Below are 20,393 nucleotides of genomic sequence, written 5' to 3' on the forward strand. Positions count from 1 at the left end.
GCCTGCCCAGCGTTGGGCCCTGGGCCGGGAGCGTGGTGGCAGCCTGGCGGGAGGCATTGGCTATAGGACCTCTGTCCCTGAATGTCCCTGCCCCTGCCTGGTCACAACTCCTGCCACACGACCACTGAGGTCTTGGACTCAAGAATCAGCGAGCAAGCTGTGGAGGCCACAGGAGCGCTGAGAACGTCTGTTGCATGAGAACCTTCCGGGGGCCTTGCTGGATGTGCGGACTCCGGGCCTGGAATCAGGAGTCAGGGGAGGCTCTCCTGCTTTTAAGCAGATACCCCTGGTGGCTCTTGTGCACCGGGTACTTTGGTGACAGGTGAGCGAACACCTGGGCAGAGAGGGATTAGCCCAGAGTTAGCAGATTAGGTGGCTGGAGGGTCCCCATCTGGGCAAAGGGAATGGCCTATCTACCTGTGAGGGCCGTTGTGTGGTTTACATGACACAGCTCACGGGAAATTGCCTGCAGACTATGTGCCCGATGCGTGTTTACCCAGATTAAGGGAGGTGGGCTGGAGTCTTGTAGAGGAGGGTCGGATCCTGATCCAATGTCCCACTGCCTCTTGGGAAGCAAACCTACCCCCAGCAGGGAAGGAGGGGAAGCGTGGCTGAGGGAAAGGGGGAGTCGGGCTCTTGCCCCTTTTCTACCACTAACCGAGCTGTGTGATCTTGGACAAGTCACTACCCCTCCCTGGGCCTCAGCTTTGTTCTGTGTTAAATGAAGGGATTGCACTAGGTCACAGATTCTAAAGCTTTTCCAGTAGCATTCATCTCAGAATAATGTTGAATGTTCATTAAGAAGAAAAGCATTGTTAACCGCCCCCCCCAATAAAAGGCAGAGCACCGTGGGGCCATTCCAGTGGGTCTGGGAGGTGTCCGTGTACGTGTGTGTTGTGGGGGGCTGTGTCGCCACACCCCCAAGGCTTTGACACTTTCTGGTGTCAGGCCTTCTCCAAATGTGGCCCCTGTCTATGTCTGGAGAAGGCTGACCATTCTTGGGCAGAACTTTATGTGCCCGTGACATGGCTGGGCTGGTGATATATGTTGGAAATATTGGTACATACAGTAACAGTAAATATCAGCAACTTACCTGTCAAGTGTGGTGATAGATAAAAGAAATACAGGGAGGGAAGTGTCAGCTGGGAAAAAAATATACAGCTTGCCGTAAATCACCACCAAGCAATTAAAGCATAAAATTAAGTTATGCAGTATTTTGTTTCCTCGGGACAGGGCACTGTGCTGTGGCAGCACCCCCCCCCCCAGAGGTTGGCAGAGGTTGGCAGGGGCCTGGGCTAGCCCCTCCCCGACTGCCTCCCGTTGGCCACATAGAGAAGAGCATTGGGTTCCAATCCCGGCTTTGCCGTTCATGGGCTGTGTGGTCTCTGGCACATTATCTACCGTCTCTGAACTTGTTTCCTCATCTACAAATGGGGGACGTGTGTTACTGCATACCCTAGACACGGGTCCTTCATTGTTTATTCACCAGCTACTCACAGGATACGTATCTTGGGGAGGTACTGCTGTGGGTGCCAGACTCAGGGGTGAACAAAACAGATACAGGGCCTGATGGCATGGAGCTTGCCTTCTGGAGATGGAGAGATACAGGACACAAGAACTGTGCAGTGCATCCGTTGGAGACATGGCAGGAAGTGCTGGATCGGGGGGGCAGGGCTAGTCAAGGAATGCCCCTGGAGAAGGCAACGTGTGAGGGGTGACCTGAAGAAAATGCACACGTGAGCCATGCAGGTATCTGGGGAGAGAGCCTTCCAAGTTGAGGAGCCAGCGTGGCTGAGCGAGTGAGCGGGCAGAGTGGTAGGAGATGAGGCTACATGGTCTTGGAGGGTCTTGTGGACCAGGAAAGGGAATTGGGCTTTTACCCTGAGTCAGGGGGAGCCTGGAAGGTATTGAGCAGGAGAGTGAGGTGGGAGCACTATGGCTGCTGTGTGGGGGAAGGGCTGAAGCCGGGAGCGCCGTGAGCTGTGGGCGAGGCGTGACGGTGGCCTGAACTAGGGAGGCAGTGGTGCCGATGGTCAGAGTTTGGGGTAGTACCAACAGGGTGTGCTGACAGACTGGGTGCAGGTGTCCAAGGCTTTCAGCCTTAGTCCCTAGAAGGAGGAAGTCCCCATTCTCTGACGGGGGGCAGGTTCTGGGGGAGGATCAGGAGTTTGGTTGTGGACATCCAGGTGGAGGGGCTGAGGAGGCAGTGGGATAGACCAGTCTGGAGTTAGGCGAGAGGTCTGGGCGAGAGGCTGCCAGAGAGGACGGGCAGGACCGGGAGAGCTGTGTGAGTCCAGTGAGCGCCGTGTTCTAAGGAGGAGGGAGAGGGCCAATGCCACCAGAAGGTCAGGGGAGAAGAGACCTGACCACTGGGTCAGCAACGCTGGGGTCATGGGTGACCTTGGCAAGGACGGTTTGGGTTGATTAGTGGGTGGCACCCTGATTTGGAGTGTGTATTCGTCAGGGCTCTCCAGAGAAACAGAACCAATGGGGTGTGTGTGTAATACAAAGAGATTTATTATAAGGATTGGCTCCTGTGATTTTGGAGGCTGAGAAGCCCCGAGATCTGCAGTCAGCAAGCTGAAGGCCCAGGAAAGCTGATAATGTAAATTCCAGTCCAAAAGCCAGCAGGCTGGAGAGCTAAGAAGAGCTGATGTTTCAGTTCAAGTCTAAAGGCAAGAAAAGGACAATGTGGCAGCTCAAGGAAGTCAGGCCGGAGGACTTTCCTCTTACTCTTGGGAGAGTCAGCCTTTCTGGTCTATTCAAGCCTTCAACTGATTGGATGAGGCCCACCCACAATGGGGAGAGCAATCTGCTTTCCTCAGCCTACTGATTCATATGTTAATCTCATCCAAAAACACCCTCACAGACACATTCAGAATAATGTTTGACCAAATATCTGGGCATCCTGTGGCCCGGTCAAGTTGACACATAACATTAACCATGAGAGTGGATTCAAGAGAAGAGTGGGAATAGGGGCGTTAGAGACCCTGCGTGTAGACCCTTCTTTTCGGTTTTCCTCTAAAGGGAGTAGAGAAGTGGGTGGTAGATGGAGGGAGATGGGGGGTCAAGAGAGGGTTTTTTTGAAGTGGCAGAAACAAGAGTATGCTCATATACTGCTGGGGAGAATCGAGTCAGAGGGAAAATTAATCATGGGGGTGGTGAAAGGAACAGTTGCTGGAGGACTGATCTTATGGGGCAAGAAGACGCGGACTCCGTGCCTGGGTGGGCGGTCGGCCTCAAACGGAGCACAGACAGCCCTGCGGTAGGAAGCGGAGGGAAGGCGGATGGGTGGCTGGATAGGATAGTGTGGGCACATGGCACGTCTTCTCTGGGAAGTAGGAAGCCGCGGGCTGGGCCTGCAGATGCGGGGCTGGAGGGAGGAGGTGTCTGGGAGCACGGGAGAGCGAATGGACTGGGGGGCATACTGTGCTCCTTGGGCCCTCCTGAGTCACGGATCACAAATTTAAACTGAGCCCCGTGCGTGAGGTGGTAAGTCAGGTGCTGGGTGGAGGCGGCAGAGGGTGGAGGGCAGGGCGGGGAGGTGAGGGTGTGTGCAGGGGAAGGATTAGTGAGATGGACCACGGAGACCAGTGAAAGGATTAGGGGGTCTTGCCTGGGCAGAGCTGTGGGAGTCGGCGCTACAGGGAGCGAGCTGGACGGATGGGAGGAGGTGGCCAGACGGGGCGGCGCCCGGAAGTGCCCCGGGGAGCCGCTGCAGTCCCTGCAAGGTCTGGGGGACCGTGGAAGTGAGGGGCTGGGGAAGGATAGAGGCCCTGACCGTCAGAGGAAGAGGTCAAAGAATAGAGGGAGCAGGGGCAGGAAGGACTGTTGTGTGCGCATAGTGAGGTCAGCAAGCGTTCTGGCAGGAAGGACAGGAGCTAAACTCACCAGGGGGGAGGGGGAGGAGCGGCGCTGGCCATGCCCACCACGAGGAGGGAGCAGGCTGTGGTCTGTGGATCAAGCACAAGTATGTACGCACAGGCACACACAGTAGGTGCTTGGTAACTGGGAACTGCTTCCATCAGTAGTATTTCAGTGCCCAGAGTGTGGAACCTGAGATCATAGGACAGAACTTAAAATCAGGATGTGCCCGAACATCTATGGTATGGGATTTGCGGGCATCTGTTTCTAGAAGGTGTGGTGTCTGCAGGGCCTGCCTGTTGCCCTCTTTCTGCAGGACCCAGACACCCTCAAGTTTGTCCCTGGCCTGCAGAGTGGTCCCACCAGGCTTGTCAAGAGCAGCAGGGGTGGACAGATAAATGGGCAGACGGGAACTCGGGCTGAGCCCTGGAGCCAAGGGTGAGACCGAGGACACAGGCCTGGCCCCCTTCCCAGGGTCAGGGGCAGCCCCTGGCTGTCGGCTGTGATGTGTGGTGCATTTCCCCAGCCAGCGGCCCAGGCCCGTCATGCCCGCCCTGGGGGGCAGAAGCGGGGAAGGTGCTGAGCAGGGTCAGTCGGTGTGTTGGGGGGACGCCCCCCAGGGTGAAGGCTCTGAGGGCAGCCCCTGCATTGCGGGGCTGGGAGCCTCACGCTCTGTGGCTCAGAGCAGCTAGGGATGCTTGCGGGGGACAGGGGCCCTCTGCCCGGGTCTCCTTCTCAGGGTAGGGGCACCAAGACAGGCTTGCCAGGGGACGTTTGCGGTGACACCTGCCACGTGCCCACTGAGTGGTCAGAAGCCTGAGCTCAAGCCCCGTCTTTCTCACTCGCTACCTTCGTGAGCTGCACCCACCCCACACCAATCTGAGCCTCAGCTTCTCATCCGGTGGGGGAATCCTAATTCTGCCTCTCTGCTGGGCACGCACGTGACCTCAGGGGAATGAGCATGAGGGTGGCACCAAGCGGGATGCAAAGTTTCATGTTTTTCCTCAGCTGTGGCCTCGCTGCAACCCGGGTTCCACTGCCTTCTCAGAAAAGCTTTGGATGGCAGTGGCGGGATTCTGTTTCACACTGGTCCCTCCCTGACTGTTGAGACCCACATTTTAAGGAGCACGTCCTGCATTCTCTCCTTCCCTCACTCAGTGGCCCTCGGTGCTTGCCTGCTACATGCTGGGCAGGGATAAGAGAATTTCCAGTGATGCTGGTCTGAGGAGGAAAGTGCTGAGGGCCATTAGCAAGTCCTTCCTTGCATTTTCTTTGTCATTTGGATCAGCTCCAGCTGCCTTCCCTGGGGAGAACCGCTGTCCCTGGAGGCCTGGCCAGGCTGGACTGGCCAGAGAGACTGTCCTGATGGCAAGCAGGGCAGTGCAGTGGCACCAAGAGAGCTGGGCCCTGCACGCAGTAGGTGCCGGGGGATAGGATGAAGGGGGTACTACCTGGAAAATCCCTCAGAGGCTCTTCCTTGGCTGGTGTCCAGCTCTGCCCCACCCCAGCATCCTTCCAATGTGGTCAGGTTGCTGAGACATTGCCTCTCTGTGCAGAGGCCAAGTTCACCGTTTGACCTTGTGTTGGACCAAGGAATTTGAACTATGGCCGTCCCGTTACTGCCTGTCACGGAACAAGCCATCTAGCCGTCCAGGCACGGCCGTCTCTTCCGTGACTCGGGCTGGTCTAAGCTCTGGAAGCCCTGGGACAGTGTCTTCGTAGGGTGCACACCCCCACAGGGGCGCCTTATTCCGGGGCCACTGGCTCTGACCAGTGGGTCGCAGGGGCACCCCTTGGGGTGGGGCCAAGCTGGGGGAGCCCTGTGGGTCAAGGGGGTATGCACAACCCCCTCATTGAGAGTCCCGCCGGCTGTGCTCCAGGGGAGAAAGGTAATGAGGAGCAACTTGCACTTACTATTGGTATAAATCCCACAATCAGGAAAATTGCTTCAATTGCTAAAAAACGCTGGTGGGAAAGTCCATTTATTTTTCATTTTTCTTGTGCACTTGCCCCCCTTACGCATGAATCACTGTCGGTATGTAGATTAAATTTATACCCCCGTTATCTTTCATGTGTCTGGGGCTCTGGTGTCAACTGGGTTTCTGGTTGCTGAAAGCCATGGTCTGCTTCGTTGTGGGGAGAGAAAAGTGGTCCTTTCCCGGGGGTGGGGGGGAGGGTCCTCATTCTGTTCCAGAGCCTCCCCTCAGCCCTCCTCCCCTTGACAAGATCAGACTTGCTTTTTGGAAAACCCTCGTTCTTCTCTGGAGCTGTTTTGGCCCCAGCATCTGCAGCAAAGGATGTGGACATTGGACTTTTGGTGTTTTATGGGAGAGGGTTTGCAGGGAGCATGCTGAAGGTACGGTTTCGTTTTTAACGCCTGCTTTGTGAATTGGCCTGGAGAGGATCTACAAACTGCAGGCATTCTGAAAATCCACTCTAGTAACACATATACACACAGCCTTCCTTTCTCTTTGTCCCTCAAACACACACACGCACCCACTCACAGAGGATAGAACTGGGTGCCTGCCTGCCTGCCTTCCTCTTTAACATGGGTGACCCAGTTGGACAGCAGCTGTGGAAGAAGCCCGGTTTCACCTGCATTCTGGGAGGTGTAGAACTCTCTAGAACAGACAGTATACTCTGTTCTCCATCTGCAGATTTAGCCATCTCTGTGTCCATCCTCTATAAAGCGTGGTTCTTTATTAGCTGATTTATTCATTCAACAAATGTTAACTCTCCGTTTCTGGATCCCGTACCCCTTTGAAAATCTGGTGACACACACTTCTGAATGACTTGGGGGTAGTTTGCAGAGTCCATCCTGAGCTGTGGGCTGGAGAAGACCTGCTCTGGAGGCCTGCTTCTGCGCCCCCCACCCTCCTCGCCACACCAAGGTCTGCGGTCCTTCCGAGCCAGACGCCCCAGCCCCTCACACCCCAACACCCTTCTCAGACCTCGTCTCAGAAGAGTAGTCCCCTGGGCCACACTTCTAGACTTAGAGCCCCCCCCCCCACTCCACTTCTCTCTCTGCGACACCACGTGGCTGGACGGGGAGCTTCCGAAACGGCAGCTGGCCGTGCCTGCTCCAGGCCCCTGGCGCCCCCCAGCAGGTATCATTACTGCATAAGAGACCCATCATTCTGCATTAATCTGGGATTCATCATGATAGCCATGACCATAATTAATTTATTTGGTATTAATGTGGATGAAATATGTACTGTCCTTTCAGGGGAAATCAGGCTGCCTATAAGCATTAGTTAAAAGGACCATTAAAATCAAACCTTCCCCAGATCCATTAGGCGAAGTCTTTCATCCTGAAGAAGATAAAGTTCTGCTATGTGAAATGTCATGAATAATTAGGTTGATTGCTGTTTTAAACTCTGCCCCTGCCTCTCCAACCCCTCCCGCCTCCCTCCCGAAGCAGGCGAGGCTCACCTGCCGTGGAGCATCCCCTTCATCACCCCTGTCTACACTGGCCCCTAATTCCCCTCTGGCCTCTACGACCATCCGTGTGGCTCTGTGTCTATGGACGGCATGGGGAAGGGGCTTCAATGACACCATTAGACTCTATTTTCAGTGGGTCTCCTTCTCCCCACTTCCCACCCTGGGCCCAGGGTGGCGGCAGGCACCTTGCTCTTGCCTCAGTGCTGGTCCAGAAAGACGGAGACCAGGGAGAGGGCCGAAGCAGCATCGTTCAAACTGAGGTCTGCAGAATCCTTGCCCGGAACGGTTCTGGGGTGGGAAAATGCAGATTCCTGGGCTCACCTCAGACCAGCATATCTCAGGGGCTGTGCATGGGAAGGGGATGGAGGCTGGCATGGGAGGGCTTTGGTGTGTGCCAGACGAAGGGGAGAGGCGGGAGAGAGAAGCCTTTGGGAGAGCCCTGCTCTTGCTGCCAAAGCCAGGTTTCTCCAGAACTGCACTGTGGACACTGGCATGTGGGGTGTCCTGGCTCCTCTCGCGGGAGCACGTGAAGAGGCGCTCGCTGGATGCCCATGAACACACGCAGTTGCCCAGTGGGGCTGGTCCTCGAGGCCTCACTGGAAAGCTGAAATCCAGGGTGCGGAGGCTGAAGCCACCTGCTCAGAGGGGACTCAGGGCGTACTGACCGGGCAGGTGGGAGCCCTGGCGTGTCAGCCTCGGAAGAGGCACTGGACACTCGCTCTGCTCCAGCCTCTTCATTTGGTGGTTCAAGAGCCCGGGCTACAAAGCAGGGTGGCTAGCCGGAGACTAGGGGGCGGGGGGCCGCGGACATCGATGCCCATGGACACCCCGGAGTGGTGGGTGGGAGAGGGGCTGATATGATGCGAAATGGGGGGACAGCCAGCCCCCCCCCCACTATGCTCTAACCCCTTCGTGCTGCCCTGACAGGCGCTTCGGCACAAAATGCACAGCCTGCCAGCAGGGCATCCCCCCGACCCAGGTGGTGCGCAAGGCGCAGGACTTCGTCTACCACCTGCACTGCTTTGCCTGCATCATCTGCAACCGGCAGCTGGCCACGGGGGACGAGTTCTACCTCATGGAGGACGGGCGGCTGGTGTGCAAGGAGGACTACGAGACGGCCAAGCAGAACGGTAAGCCAAGCCGGCCCGCACGTGGCTGCTGCGGACCTCTGTCCAGGCCGAGCCCTTGGAGCCCTGCTCCCACCCTGCCTGCTCCGAGAAGCGTCCCCAGACGCCTGTGGGACAGTTCACGTCATCCCCCATGCCTGAGCCCGGGCTGGCTTCGCTGCAGCCTCGGTCGGGTGTCGGGTGGTGGGCAGGCCCGGCCCCGATGCTGGTCGGAGGCTGAAGAACAGCCGGGACCTTGAGCTCTGCGTGCCGGTGGCTCCTTGCCTGGCAGGGGGCTGGGACGGGGCGCTGTCTACCGTGGACCCTGGGGGTTGCTCACCAGTCTTGTGTACTGGGGTGCACACTGACCTCGACGCTCCCACACCTCAAAGGCTTCTGTCAGGGAGAGCAGGAGCGTGGCCTACGTTGGCCCCCCATACTTCAGCTAAGTGTGTTCTGTTTCCCCTCTCAGACTGCGGGCTTGTCGAGGGCAGGGCCTCCCCCTTCCTCGTGAGGTGAGGACCCCTTGTGTCCCCCAGAGTCCCTGGTGCAGGAGCCAGTCTTCACGCTCCGAGAGACTCCAGTCAGGCACAGGACTTCCCACCCACCCTGCCCTACCCCCGCACCCCCCTCCGCCCCCCAGGCCTATTGTCCAGGGTCATGGTGGAGGCCTCTACAAGGCTGACGCTGATGTCAGGCCCCAGGGTTAGCTGCTCTGCCCTCCAGTGCCATGTTCCCGAGCAGCCCAGGGCCTTTCCAGGGCCTCGACCCCCCAGGAAGGCCAAACTCCCTCTCCCTCCCCTGGAGCCCCACCTCTGCTCCTCACTCACAGCTGTGCCCTCAGGCGCTGCACCCTTCACCCTGGCTCCAGACTTGGCATTTGGCCAAATTCCACCTGGGAATCTCAGATGCACAAACTCACAAAACATCAAGGTCCATTTGCCTTGGACTAGAATTTTTATCAACTCGGGGTGTTACTGCAAAAAGCAGCTCTCAACAGCTCTGGGCTTGATGGCAAAAAAAAAAAAAAAGCAACAATTTCATGCATCTCCTTCTAGATCTTTCCTGGGCGCCTGAGTCAGAGGCTCCCACTCTCTTCTCCCAGAACCCCCACAGTGCTGGCCTTCCGGGATGGACAGGCCTTCAAGTCCCCTTTCTCCTCTTTCCGGGGCCTCAGCAAGCCTATTCCCGGGCTCTTTGCCTTAATGTATTCATCTACTCGGGTTCCTTAAAACTCCCTCGATGTTGCTGCTTTGGAGTCAATTATGATGTCCGAGAAGATTAGGGCATCTTGTCGGGGATAAACCATCAAAGCAGATGGATTCAGAGATCCCAAGCTGCCTTTGGAACTCTGAAGCCCTTCCCCAGAGATACCAGGAATGCGTGACCTCCCTCCAAGTCTCCGGCTGCTTCTCCTTATCAGAGGCCTTGTTTAGACCCTGAGCATTCATGGCCTAGCATCCACCTCTCCTGGGGATGGTTCAAGAGGAGGGGGAGCCTAGCTGGGAAGGCAAGAATGAAAGAGAAGCCAACACTTTTATCAAGGATTGTTTGTGCCACACCAGACCTCTGGAGGACACTGGATTTGGCGTCAGAGGCTGGTGGACATCTCTGCTCAGTCACTAACTTGGGGGCCCCCTTGGTTGAGCCTTGGCTTCTCAGCTCTGTATGGGGGGGGTGGGTAATAGCACCTGCCACACAGGGCTGTTTCCTGAGGTTTACATAGGATGGCGCCTGTGCAATGGGATGCTAAATGAGGGCGAGAGCCACGAGGAAGAGGAATGTCAACAGCGGGGTGAGAGCTGCTTTAGGTTTTCAAGTAGCCGAAGGTTACACAGTATTCCTGATGCCTTGCTCCTGCCTCTGGCTGTCCGTGCAGAGGCCACTCCATCCTGTGAAATCCGGGTGACCCTGAGTGCAGCAGGGGACTTTGTCTGCTTTGGGACATTTGGTTCTTTTTATGTTTTAATTCCTCCTTGCTGATCCAAACCCCCTCTCAGGCTTACAGTTGCTTCCCCTTGTGCTACGCAAAGGACCTAATATCAGCTATTTGTACCTTCGTGTGAATGATTTTGTTCATTTGTTACATCTCCCTGGATATTTGCATTTTCAATATAATGAGGTTGCATTTTATGCCAGGGACAAGTTCTAGGAGAGACCCTGCATAATTCAAAACCAACATATTTGAAGACTAATTTTCCCAAAGAAATTAATGTAAAAAGTAGGGGGGGATGTATTCTGGAAGCACATAAATCCATAACCGGTGAAGTGTATCTTTGCCTTAATGCTACTTTTTATTTTCTCAGCACTATCTCTAATACCTTGCAGAATGCTCTCTCCTAAATTAACAGCCTAGGATATCATGGTCTCGCTTGGCCTTCTTCATAGCGTTTTATCACATTTAACTTCCGTACCAAAGTTATTGATTTTTGGGTACATTTTTCAGCACGAGCACTACCACCACTACTTAATGAATACTTGGATGACATTGTTATAGGATATAAAAAAGATTTTAAATTATAATAACAGTGAATGTTAAAATAACAGCATGATAGTCCCCATAATCGCAAGAAAAGAAAGTCCTGTGCACGTAGACGGCAGTTCTGAACCCATGGGCCACCAACCCAGGATGACGGGTAGATCCCAGTGGCCACGGTGAAAACAGTTGCTAAATCACTAGGCCGGCCTATTTAAAAATTAGACAATTCTTGATGAATTACATTATTTTGCTGATTTCATTATTTCAAATTTTAGATCTAAAGAGTGTAGAGATGTTTTAAAAAGTGCACTATTTCATATTGGCATCAAATGCTGTCCTGCTGTTGTCTCTATAAATAGGGGCAGAAGGGATGGATTCCTTAGGACAGAATTTAAAGAACTTTGAGGGTTTTCCACCGTCTCCGCCAGAGCAGAAAACAGCCCAAGCAGAGAGGACTGGGGACTTCATCCTCCCTCCGCCGTGGGCATGACTGCCGTGCAGACTCGGGCCGGCCTGCCACCCGACTCAGGGCAGGTGCTGGTGCCCCGGGCTTCAGAGCGGGGAGGGGACTTGCCCACGTCACTCCCTCACTCAGCAAGAAAGTTGAACCCAGGTCTTCCAGCGGCAAGAAACACTTTTCAGAATTGTCGTGAGGATTGTTTGCACATCAAGTTCTCAGATCACACCAGGCACATCGTAGGTGCTTAGCAAATGTTGGCCATTGTTGATCCTAAGAGAGGGTTTTCTTGAAAGGAAAGGAAGGTAGGAATGTAGCAGAGACATTTTAGAGGACCCAGGGAAGGGAACACAGAAGACCCAGGGAGCCAGGGACGCCGTGGCGGTGTGTGGACTCGGGGGTGCCCTGCGGAGAACGGGCAGAGGGCTAGCGCCAGGAGAGAAGACACACCGTCCGCTCGTGGCTGTGTGCTCCCGAATGCGCCCAGGCGCCTCTGCACCAAACTGAACAAACCAGCCTCTGACTACCGGAATGCCAGGCTTATCTGCTCAGAATCCACTGAAGACTGTGGCTCGGTCAGTGTGTTGTCCTGAACACTCTTCAGACCAGTGGTTTTCAAAAAATTTTGACTATGACCCCGAGTAAGAAACTCATTTTCAACTCAGCACACATGTATTCATACCGTGAACACTTAAGCAAGTCCTGTGAAACCACACTTGCCCTCATCTCTCCCATCCCGTCCCAGGCATCATATTCCCCCCCAAAGTTTTTGATCCACTCAACTGACAGTACAACTCACTAGCGGGTTCTGACCCATAATTGGTGGACACTGCTTAGATGGCTAGTGAACGTGTTGGTTACCCCTGCTGAGCTCAGCGAGGCCACCACAAAGGGACCTGGGAAATGGGAGGCTCCTCAGGGGAGGAGGGGCAGAGGTGTCTGGAGGCAGCCCAGAACACACGTCATTCACCCTGGCTCATTGGCCTTCACAGCCCAGCTAATGGTTCACAGAATGTCCAGCCAGTGTTTGCCATTTCCGGGAGGCACGTGGAACTGTACACCTTCAGTCTGGTGGGAGCCCCTGTGTGGCTGGGCTGGCGGGGGACGGAGACGGGCGGGGAGCTGAGGGAAGGACCATTGTCCTCACTTTTCCATGACTCGGGAAGGCCTGTGGTGAGGAGTGGGCTCCGTGGGGGCGGTTCCCATTCCTTCCCATGGCTCTGCCCACGGTGGGCAAGACTGCGTGAGGAGAGGAGGAAGGGCATGAGCCCCAGCGGCTTTGGGCAGGCAGAACCCAGTAAGGAGGGGTCTTCAATGCAGATGACTCCGAGGCCGGAGCCAAGCGGCCCAGAACCACCATCACAGCGAAGCAGCTGGAGACGTTAAAGAACGCCTACAAGAACTCCCCCAAGCCTGCCCGGCACGTGAGGGAGCAGCTCTCCTCGGAGACCGGCCTGGACATGAGGGTCGTACAGGTGAGACCCCGGGCCCCTGGCCTCCTCCGCCGTCTGGGGCTCCCAGGCCTGCGCCCTCCTGCTGGGGGGTGGCCTGGGCTGGGGTGCGGCTCTGTGCCCTCTCACTCTACAAGAGGGAGGCTTAGGGAGCGCCGGGGGGAGCTGGGCTCCAGGCCGTGACCCGGGGAAGCTTGTGGAAGCAGAGATGGAGGCAGAGACGGAGGCAGAGGGGCACATCACGCTCCCGGCCCTGAACTTCAGGGCCTGTCTCCAGCCACCTGTCCTGGGGACCCTGGGGGCCTTGGGTTTGTGGTGGCCACCTGCTGAGTGGGTCCCTTCTGCTTGTGTGGCAGGTTTGGTTTCAGAACCGAAGGGCCAAGGAGAAGCGCCTGAAGAAGGACGCGGGGCGGCATCGCTGGGGGCAGTTCTATAAGAGCGTCAAGCGGAGCCGGGGCGGCAGCAAGCAGGAGAAGGAGAGCTCTGCAGAGGACTGTGGGGTTAGTGACAGTGAGCTGAGCTTCCGAGGTGAGCAGGGCTGGAGGGGCGAGGCCGAGGCCTTAGGAAAGGCCCCTGGGAAACAGTAATTCTTGACACGCAGGGGGGATCTTTCTTGAAGCCTTGACAACCGCCTCCCGAAGCCAGGCTCTTCCCCGTGACTTGCAGTAAAGGGTGGGGGGTGGCAGTGGCCCTTTGAGACGGGACAAGGAATAGGAAACAAGAGAGTTCTGCTGCTGCAATGTGGAAGCTGGGTTCCCCAGGACCATGGGCCCCAAGGCCTCCCCTCCTTTCCTGCTGACTGGGGCTCTCTCACCGGCCGTGCAGCTGGGAACAGACAACTGTGTGTCTCGGCCCCTCCCTCGGCCCCTCTCCTGCATTCCCCTCCTTTGCAGGGGCCCTGGCCTCCCTCCCAGGATCCCCTGCAGTAACCATTTCCTCCTCTCCTGGTGATGGGGTGGTCGTGCTCAGGAGGCCCTTTGCCCTGGGAAAGTGATACTGTGAGTGTGTGCCGGATGGGGACAGGCCTCGCTTCTGAAATCCCCTCCCCCACTGCTCACTTCATCCTGTCCCCTGCACAGAAGCTTTGCAGCATGCGCTACATTCAAATCTGGGCATCAGCAAAATGGTGAACCACTGCATGTTTGGGATCCCGAGGTTGTTTGCAAATAGCCATAACTATTCTCAGTCACTGAGTCCTCAGCTATGGAAGGTCCTTTGTTGTGGGTGGATAGAAAGAGTAGTGAGTGGGGGGGCGGCTCAGAAATCTGGCTGCCGGTTGGGGCGCTCTCAGATCGATTCACTTTTCTTGAGTCTCAGTTTCCACATCTGTAAATGGGGAATAACTACATCCTCGCCCATCTCAGTGTTGCTGTGGGGTTCGATGACCACAACTGACTGTGGATGTGTTTGGGTGAAGCTCAGCACAGTTTTACGCTTGGAAGTCACAACTATCCCCACAGGGAGCGTGTGCCCCCCCCCCCCACAGAGGGTCATATGGAATGACAGGTGTCAGCGAAAGGCCAAATAATGGCCATTTTCCGGTGGAGCTGAGCCTTCATCGTTCTGCTCCCTTTAAAGAGCATGAGATCTCCTTCCCCCTTTTCATTTTCAGGGTGGAGTGGTGGGGTGCAGGCCTAGGGCAGGTTGTCAGAAGGAATGGGTGTTGAAGTCTAGTCTGGGGAGGCTTGATGGGAGCTGATGCACAGGCCCAGGGTGGGAATAGAGAAGGAGGTTCATGGGGCAGAGGACGGAACCTGCTGCTGGCCAGAGCATGATGCCCTCAGAGGACTGTCGCTCACTTGGGAGATCTGTCCTGTGGGGCCCTGGGAAGGGCTCAAGAGCCTATGCTCACCTTCCAGTCCTGTTGGTAGAGTTAGGAAAGCCATTTAATCTGATCTGAGCTGCCAAAATCAACATCTGGAACATGCAGGATCATTACATCTTGCTTTGTAGCTCTTTTCTGTTGGGTGCAGGTGGGACCCCAGGTTGACATGTCATGGGTCTCTCTGGGTGATTACAGAACTCTTTATTTCTTAAGACTAAAACCACTCGCCTCTGTTGGAGAGATGAATTCTTCTAGGTAGCACAGGATGCATTAGAAACCCTTAATGAAATTCTTCAAGAAACAAGAAGGTCCATTTGCCTTAATCAAGTCAATACTTTGTCCCCAGTGAAGAGCTTATTCGATAGAGAAACCGAGTCCTTCGATATTGAACCGCTTCTCCAGGTAGACCAGAAGGATTTTGTATACATGCCTAAGAGTGGCCCTCAGCTACCCTTACCACATGGGCCTGCTTCTTTCCCAACCAACGGAAACCAAGCACTTTTCTCAGCCTGAAAGCTTTCAGATTAAATTTTGTCGGCACGTAGTTTCCATTTGTGAGGCTGATAACATATGACCCACAAACCTCAGGCATTCATATTCTTTAGTGTAGCCATCTTAGTCCGTAAGCCACATGGGACCAACAAACTCAGCAGACATTTGTCCAGCCTTCTGGGATCTGCCTTCAGGCTCTGCAGGTGTTTCTTCTGTGTTTCCCCTCAATGCGGGTCAGTCTCTGGCCGCCAGGTTGAGTGTTGGCATCTGACTCATGCATGGCAGTGAGGCGGCTGCCATCCTTGGGCGTCTTTCTTGGTCATGTGTATTCCTAGGTTGTGAAGAACAGGGACCACTGGAGTCCTGGCGGCTGACAATAAATCTCCGTTCTTTTGTCCACAGAGGATCAAATTCTCTCAGAACTTGGCCACACCAATAGGATTTATGGCAACGTGGGGGACGTTTCAGGCGGACAGTTAATGAATGGGAGCTTCTCCATGGACGGGACAGGACAATCCTATCAGGACTTGAGGGATGGGAGCCCCTATGGAATCCCCCAGTCGCCCTCCTCCATATCGTCCCTGCCATCCCACGCTCCTTTGCTCAATGGGCTGGATTACACGGCGGACAGTAATTTGGGCATCATTGGGCATGCAGGGCAGGGAGTGAGCCAGACGCTGAGAGCCATGGCTGGGGGACCCACCTCTGACATCTCCACAGGAAGCAGTGTAGGCTATCCCGACTTCCCAACGAGCCCAGCCTCTTGGCTCGATGAAATGGATCATCCTCCTTTTTAAACATCTCTCCTCCCCATCCTACCCGTCCTGGCTTGAGAGAATATCTTCAAGGATCAAAAGAGACTTGCCTTTTAAGGATCAAAAGTGCACCAATGTGAATTTCCATTATTTTCAATGGAAGTCCTCCGCTGATTCCTAGGCGGGCGAGAGACCAGACCACACTAGGGCCCTGTTTCCCTGGGGAAGTAGCGGGAAGGCAGCCTCCTCTCAGGACACAGCACAGGGGTGCAGAGCCTAGAGCGCTAGGGTGCTGCTTGGTGGCTTCCTACCCCCGCCCTGCTTCCAGGCTTTGGCTGCTCGGTGCTTGGCAGCACGAGGTGACCATCAGGCCACCTTGGCCTTTGGGAACTCTGCTCCAACTGGTGTGTCTCCTGAGATGCCTCCCGAACCACTTCTCTCCACCAGAACTGAGATTCCTGAGGTAGAGGCATCCTGGCCCTTGAGTATAATAAAAGTGATTTCTGGACCACCCTATTGAACTCTAATTTTGAAAATAAAAAGTCACTTATTAAATGTCAGTGAAAACTTTGATGGCCACCGTTTGATATTGAAAACGTCCCCTTCTCCTTCTTCTTCTTTTTTTTTTTTTTTTTGCTGTGAAAAATATGACTTCTTCCCTGCCCAGAAGTACAAGCCAGACAATATTTGTCAGTTTTTAAGAGATCCCATCCCTATCACTGAATCCCTGACGGCAAGAAGTGGTTTTCCTTGCAGGTGACTCAGGCTGGAGCTGAGTGGCCCTGGACCATCACAGCGACTGCCCGACGAGTCCCCTCGGTGCACACTGTGCCTTTTTAATTTGCTCGTATCATTTATTCCACAAGACAGGCTGTGGGTTACAAAGTGATCCAAGCTAAAATACGGAGAGAACAGAAGGACAATCAGCGCAAATGCGCAGGCGCATTTGGATTCTAAGCGTGCGGTCTGCTTAGCCGTGTCAGCAGACGTGCTCCCAGAGCTCCCCATCCCGCAGGCTGAAACGGTATTGAGTCTGCTTTGCAGGAGTTGGTGTAGATGAGCTTGCGAGCCCATCCCACCAGCAGCCAGCCCGCCCCAGTCCTTGCAAAAGGAGAGCTTTCTCTGTGGTAGCTGACTCAATTGGACAGTTTTGGTATCTTCCAAGAGCCAGTAATGCTTTTTGGCCCAGCTTGGTTGGGAGGAATCACTTGGGAGCAGCCCTCAGATCGCCCAAAGGGTTCCAAGTGGTTCTTGGGAGGCGTCTCTCTGGGCTGCTGGCTGGACTAGGGCCAGGCCCCGAGGTGCCCCAGGCCTGCGCTCAGGAAGGCCGAGCTCGCCAGCCAGTGGCAGTGAGGGCTCTCAGCTCGCAGGTTTGCTCTGGCCCCTCACCCAGCCTGAGGCCCGAGGCAAGGGCAGGGCCGACCCCTGCTCTACGAGCGGCCCCCCCGCCCCGCCCCGCCCCTCGGTCTGCGGACCCCCCACGGGGGACACGCCAGGGTGAGTGAGTGAGTGGCGCCGCAAGTCTTACTTTATGCACTGCACCTCTGTCCGTCAGGAAGCTCTCCAGTGCACACTGCGTGCGGGTTAGCGAGGTGGGCGTCCATTCAGTCCCTTGGGAAACGGTGGCCGGCTTCTTCCGGCCTCCATTTTCTTAGACAAGAGAGTAGGAAAGGGTAAGAAGGCATTGTCTTTCTTTCACGTGAAGTGACAGGGCCAGAGACCTTAGGGACCCTTCCTTCTGTGAATGCTTCGTCACCTTTTGAGGACCACGGGATTCAGGCACGCGGTGGGCAGGCTAAAGGAAGACATAAAACACCTCCACTTTGGCTGCTGCAGACACCGTAGACTCCTTTCCAGGACTAAACGGAGGTCAGTCAAGCTTCTTTAAAATATGCAGTCAGTGAATTCCTGGGCTCAGCCTTCCGGCCCCGTTTGCTCTGCTCAGTTTGGACTGTCCCCTTATTGTCTGGTGTGCTGCATCTACTGTGATTTTTGCTTGGAGAGTCTACAAACGTAGACTTCTTCAGGCTCCAGGGGTGGGGATGGGGGTGTGTCCCACCTAGCCAGGTTGCTTCTGGGAATTCCCCAACAGTGGGAGTGGGAGCGGGAGCGGGGACACAGACGAGAAGCCATAGGAAGGAAAGGAAGACCCAACTGTCCTTCTGGAGGACAGCTTCTTCCACACGCTAGTCTCCGCAGGCTGCTCCCAGGATGCAGGAGAAAGACGGTGTCGGGCCGGGGACCAGTGACAAACTGTCCCACGCAGACCACTATCTCGGCTTGACTGTGGCCTAGTGACTCACGAGACCTCAGCGGCACCCCACGTCTCTGGTGCGTACAGTGCAGGGAGGGTAGACTCCCTAGAGAGACAGGCCCCCCTCTCTGTGTGGCACTGGTTTCTTAAGATCAACTGAAGTTGACCTGTTTTTGGTTTTGTATGTGACATCTTCATGCTCACTCCCGATTCAGGGTGGGAGACGGGGAAGCTGTCCTTAACTCCCGCTAATAACACAAGTCTCCTGCGTCCCTCAGTGAGCGGCGCAGTCGATGGGGGGAGCAGCCCCTTGGGTTTTGGTGGGGTCGGCTGGCTTGAAGAGCCCTTGCGAGAGCGCTGGCCAGAAAGCCAGGGGAGCCTGAACAAAGTTCCTGACAGCCACCTCCCCAGGAAGCAGCAAACGCTGGTGCCTCATTTAGAAGTACAGCCCCCTGAGGCCTCAGATTTGAAGTGGGTCTCCTTGCACGTGAGGTTAGCGTATGGACGGGCCAGGGCCACCGGGGAGCCACCGCAAGCCAAGACGATTCCCTGGCTCTTCCGTGGCTCAGAGAGGGAGAAGAACAGAACATTCCCTTGAGGTTCTCTTAAAGGCACTCCTCTAGTGCTCATTATGGTGATAATCTAATGTTATAGTAATAGCCTATTACTGAGCTATAAGGTGCTACATGGGAGCGGTTTCCTCCTTACTAAATCGATATGGATGAATTTTTAAAATGAAGCGAGAACTTCTAGGGGCATTTACAATATTTGGATCTGTCTTTGGCTCTAAGAAGGCAAAGAACTAGCAGGCATTATCTGCAGCGCCTGGCTGGTAGACCTGAGGGTAGGAGGCTTCAGAATCCAGGAGCAAATTAAAGAAAAACAAATCCCCCTCGCCCCAGGTTTCCAGGGGTAATTGGTATGAGCAAAAATGGGACCTGAGCGGCTATGGAAGAATCTACATTTGCCGAGACGTGAGAAAAGCATAGAGGAAATAACCAAATCCAAGGGCTAAGCCGGCCCTCTGGGTAAATCACATGCTGGGGAGCCTGACTCCATGCAGGGACTTGTGTGCAACTCGAGGCCAGCTCCTCTCCATCATGCTTTCTCTTTCCTGCCCCATCTGGGAGTTATGACTATAATATAAGTACCGATAACATTACTCCAGTGAATGAGGACAGTGAAACATCAGGGAAAGAGAACAAGACCTAAGGCAAGCCTTTTGGAGTGTCTTTAAAACTCGGTCTTTTTGTTTTTGTTTTTTTGCCAGCGTAAAACACGAAATCTAGTAAGATCACTGGGGCCATTAGACCTTCATAATGAAGCTCCCGTTGCAAAAAGTGTAAGAAGTCCGTAGAACAAAAGGCACTGATGCGGCTCAAGTTGGTTATTGGGATTGGGAGATACCTGCCTCCTCGCAGGGGGGGGCTCTCGGGCCTCAGCTGAGCAGCCGCGCCCTCTGCCAGCGCACGTCCGGCCCCCACGCTCCCACGTGACCCCCACGCCCCGCCCCCCCCGACTGACAACTCGGTTATAACCTCCGAAGTAATGACCAGACCTCCCCAGCCGGCAGGGGCTGGCAGGCCTGAGGAGGCTCATTTTTAAACACTGCACTTTAAAAATTGGAAACCGTGAGATGAAGAAAAATTCAATTAAGCGGAAATGAGTTTTGTTTTATTGGCTGCTGCTGACGGGCTCTGGGCATGCTGAAAGCTAAATAAAAAAGCACATCACTGGCTCTCTCTTTCTTGGACTTGGTCAGTTGGCCCTTTCTGCAGCAGCTGCTCTAACCGAGCTCACACGGTGACTGGAGCCAAAAAGAGAGAGCGTGGCGAAGCCATCCCACCCACACACTGCTTGGTAGGGCCCCACGGAAAGCACAGTTTCCCGCTGCTAGCTCTGCTGAGGAGGCGGCTGCAGGTTTGGGAGGGGTGCCAAGCATTCCTTTCCTTGGGGAGGCAGAGCACAGGCGGACAGAGAAGGACACCCCCGCTCTGGTCTGCTGCCCACCTAGAGGCAAGAATCATTTGTACCTCCCCACATGCGTTCAGGGCTGCAGGCTCCCAGAAGCTGCTCTGAACTTGCATTCAGACCTCAAAGCCCCAGGTCCCCTAAGCTCTGGACGGTTGCCCTCACCCTTGGCAGTGTAAATTTTGTATAGTTAAAAAGAAAAGAAGTCTCACTTCCCGGGGAGAAAAAAAAAAAAGAAAAAAAGAAAAAAAAAAGGACCCACCCATCCTTATTTATTGCCATGTGACTTTGGAACACA

At 55.0% G+C, this 20,393-nt stretch overlaps 1 protein-coding gene across 2 annotated transcripts in view; it reads left to right on the top strand.

The window, feature by feature from the left end:
- The window catches only part of LHX4 (LIM homeobox 4), a 41,234-nt gene extending 24,857 nt beyond the window's left edge, over positions 1-16,377 (top strand). For both annotated transcript variants that reach the window (XM_027612731.1, XM_027612732.1), the window contains 4 exons: positions 8,233-8,435; positions 12,668-12,822; positions 13,155-13,326; positions 15,518-16,377. In XM_027612731.1, coding sequence (XP_027468532.1) covers positions 8,233-8,435; positions 12,668-12,822; positions 13,155-13,326; positions 15,518-15,912 — 925 coding nt within the window. In that variant the 3' untranslated portion in view covers positions 15,913-16,377. The remainder of the gene's footprint in view (positions 1-8,232; positions 8,436-12,667; positions 12,823-13,154; positions 13,327-15,517) is intronic.
- The last annotated feature ends 4,016 nt before the right edge of the window (positions 16,378-20,393 follow it).

Source organism: Zalophus californianus, chromosome 10 (genome assembly GCF_009762305.2).
Source record: "Zalophus californianus isolate mZalCal1 chromosome 10, mZalCal1.pri.v2, whole genome shotgun sequence".
Taxonomy (NCBI): domain Eukaryota; kingdom Metazoa; phylum Chordata; class Mammalia; order Carnivora; family Otariidae; genus Zalophus; species Zalophus californianus.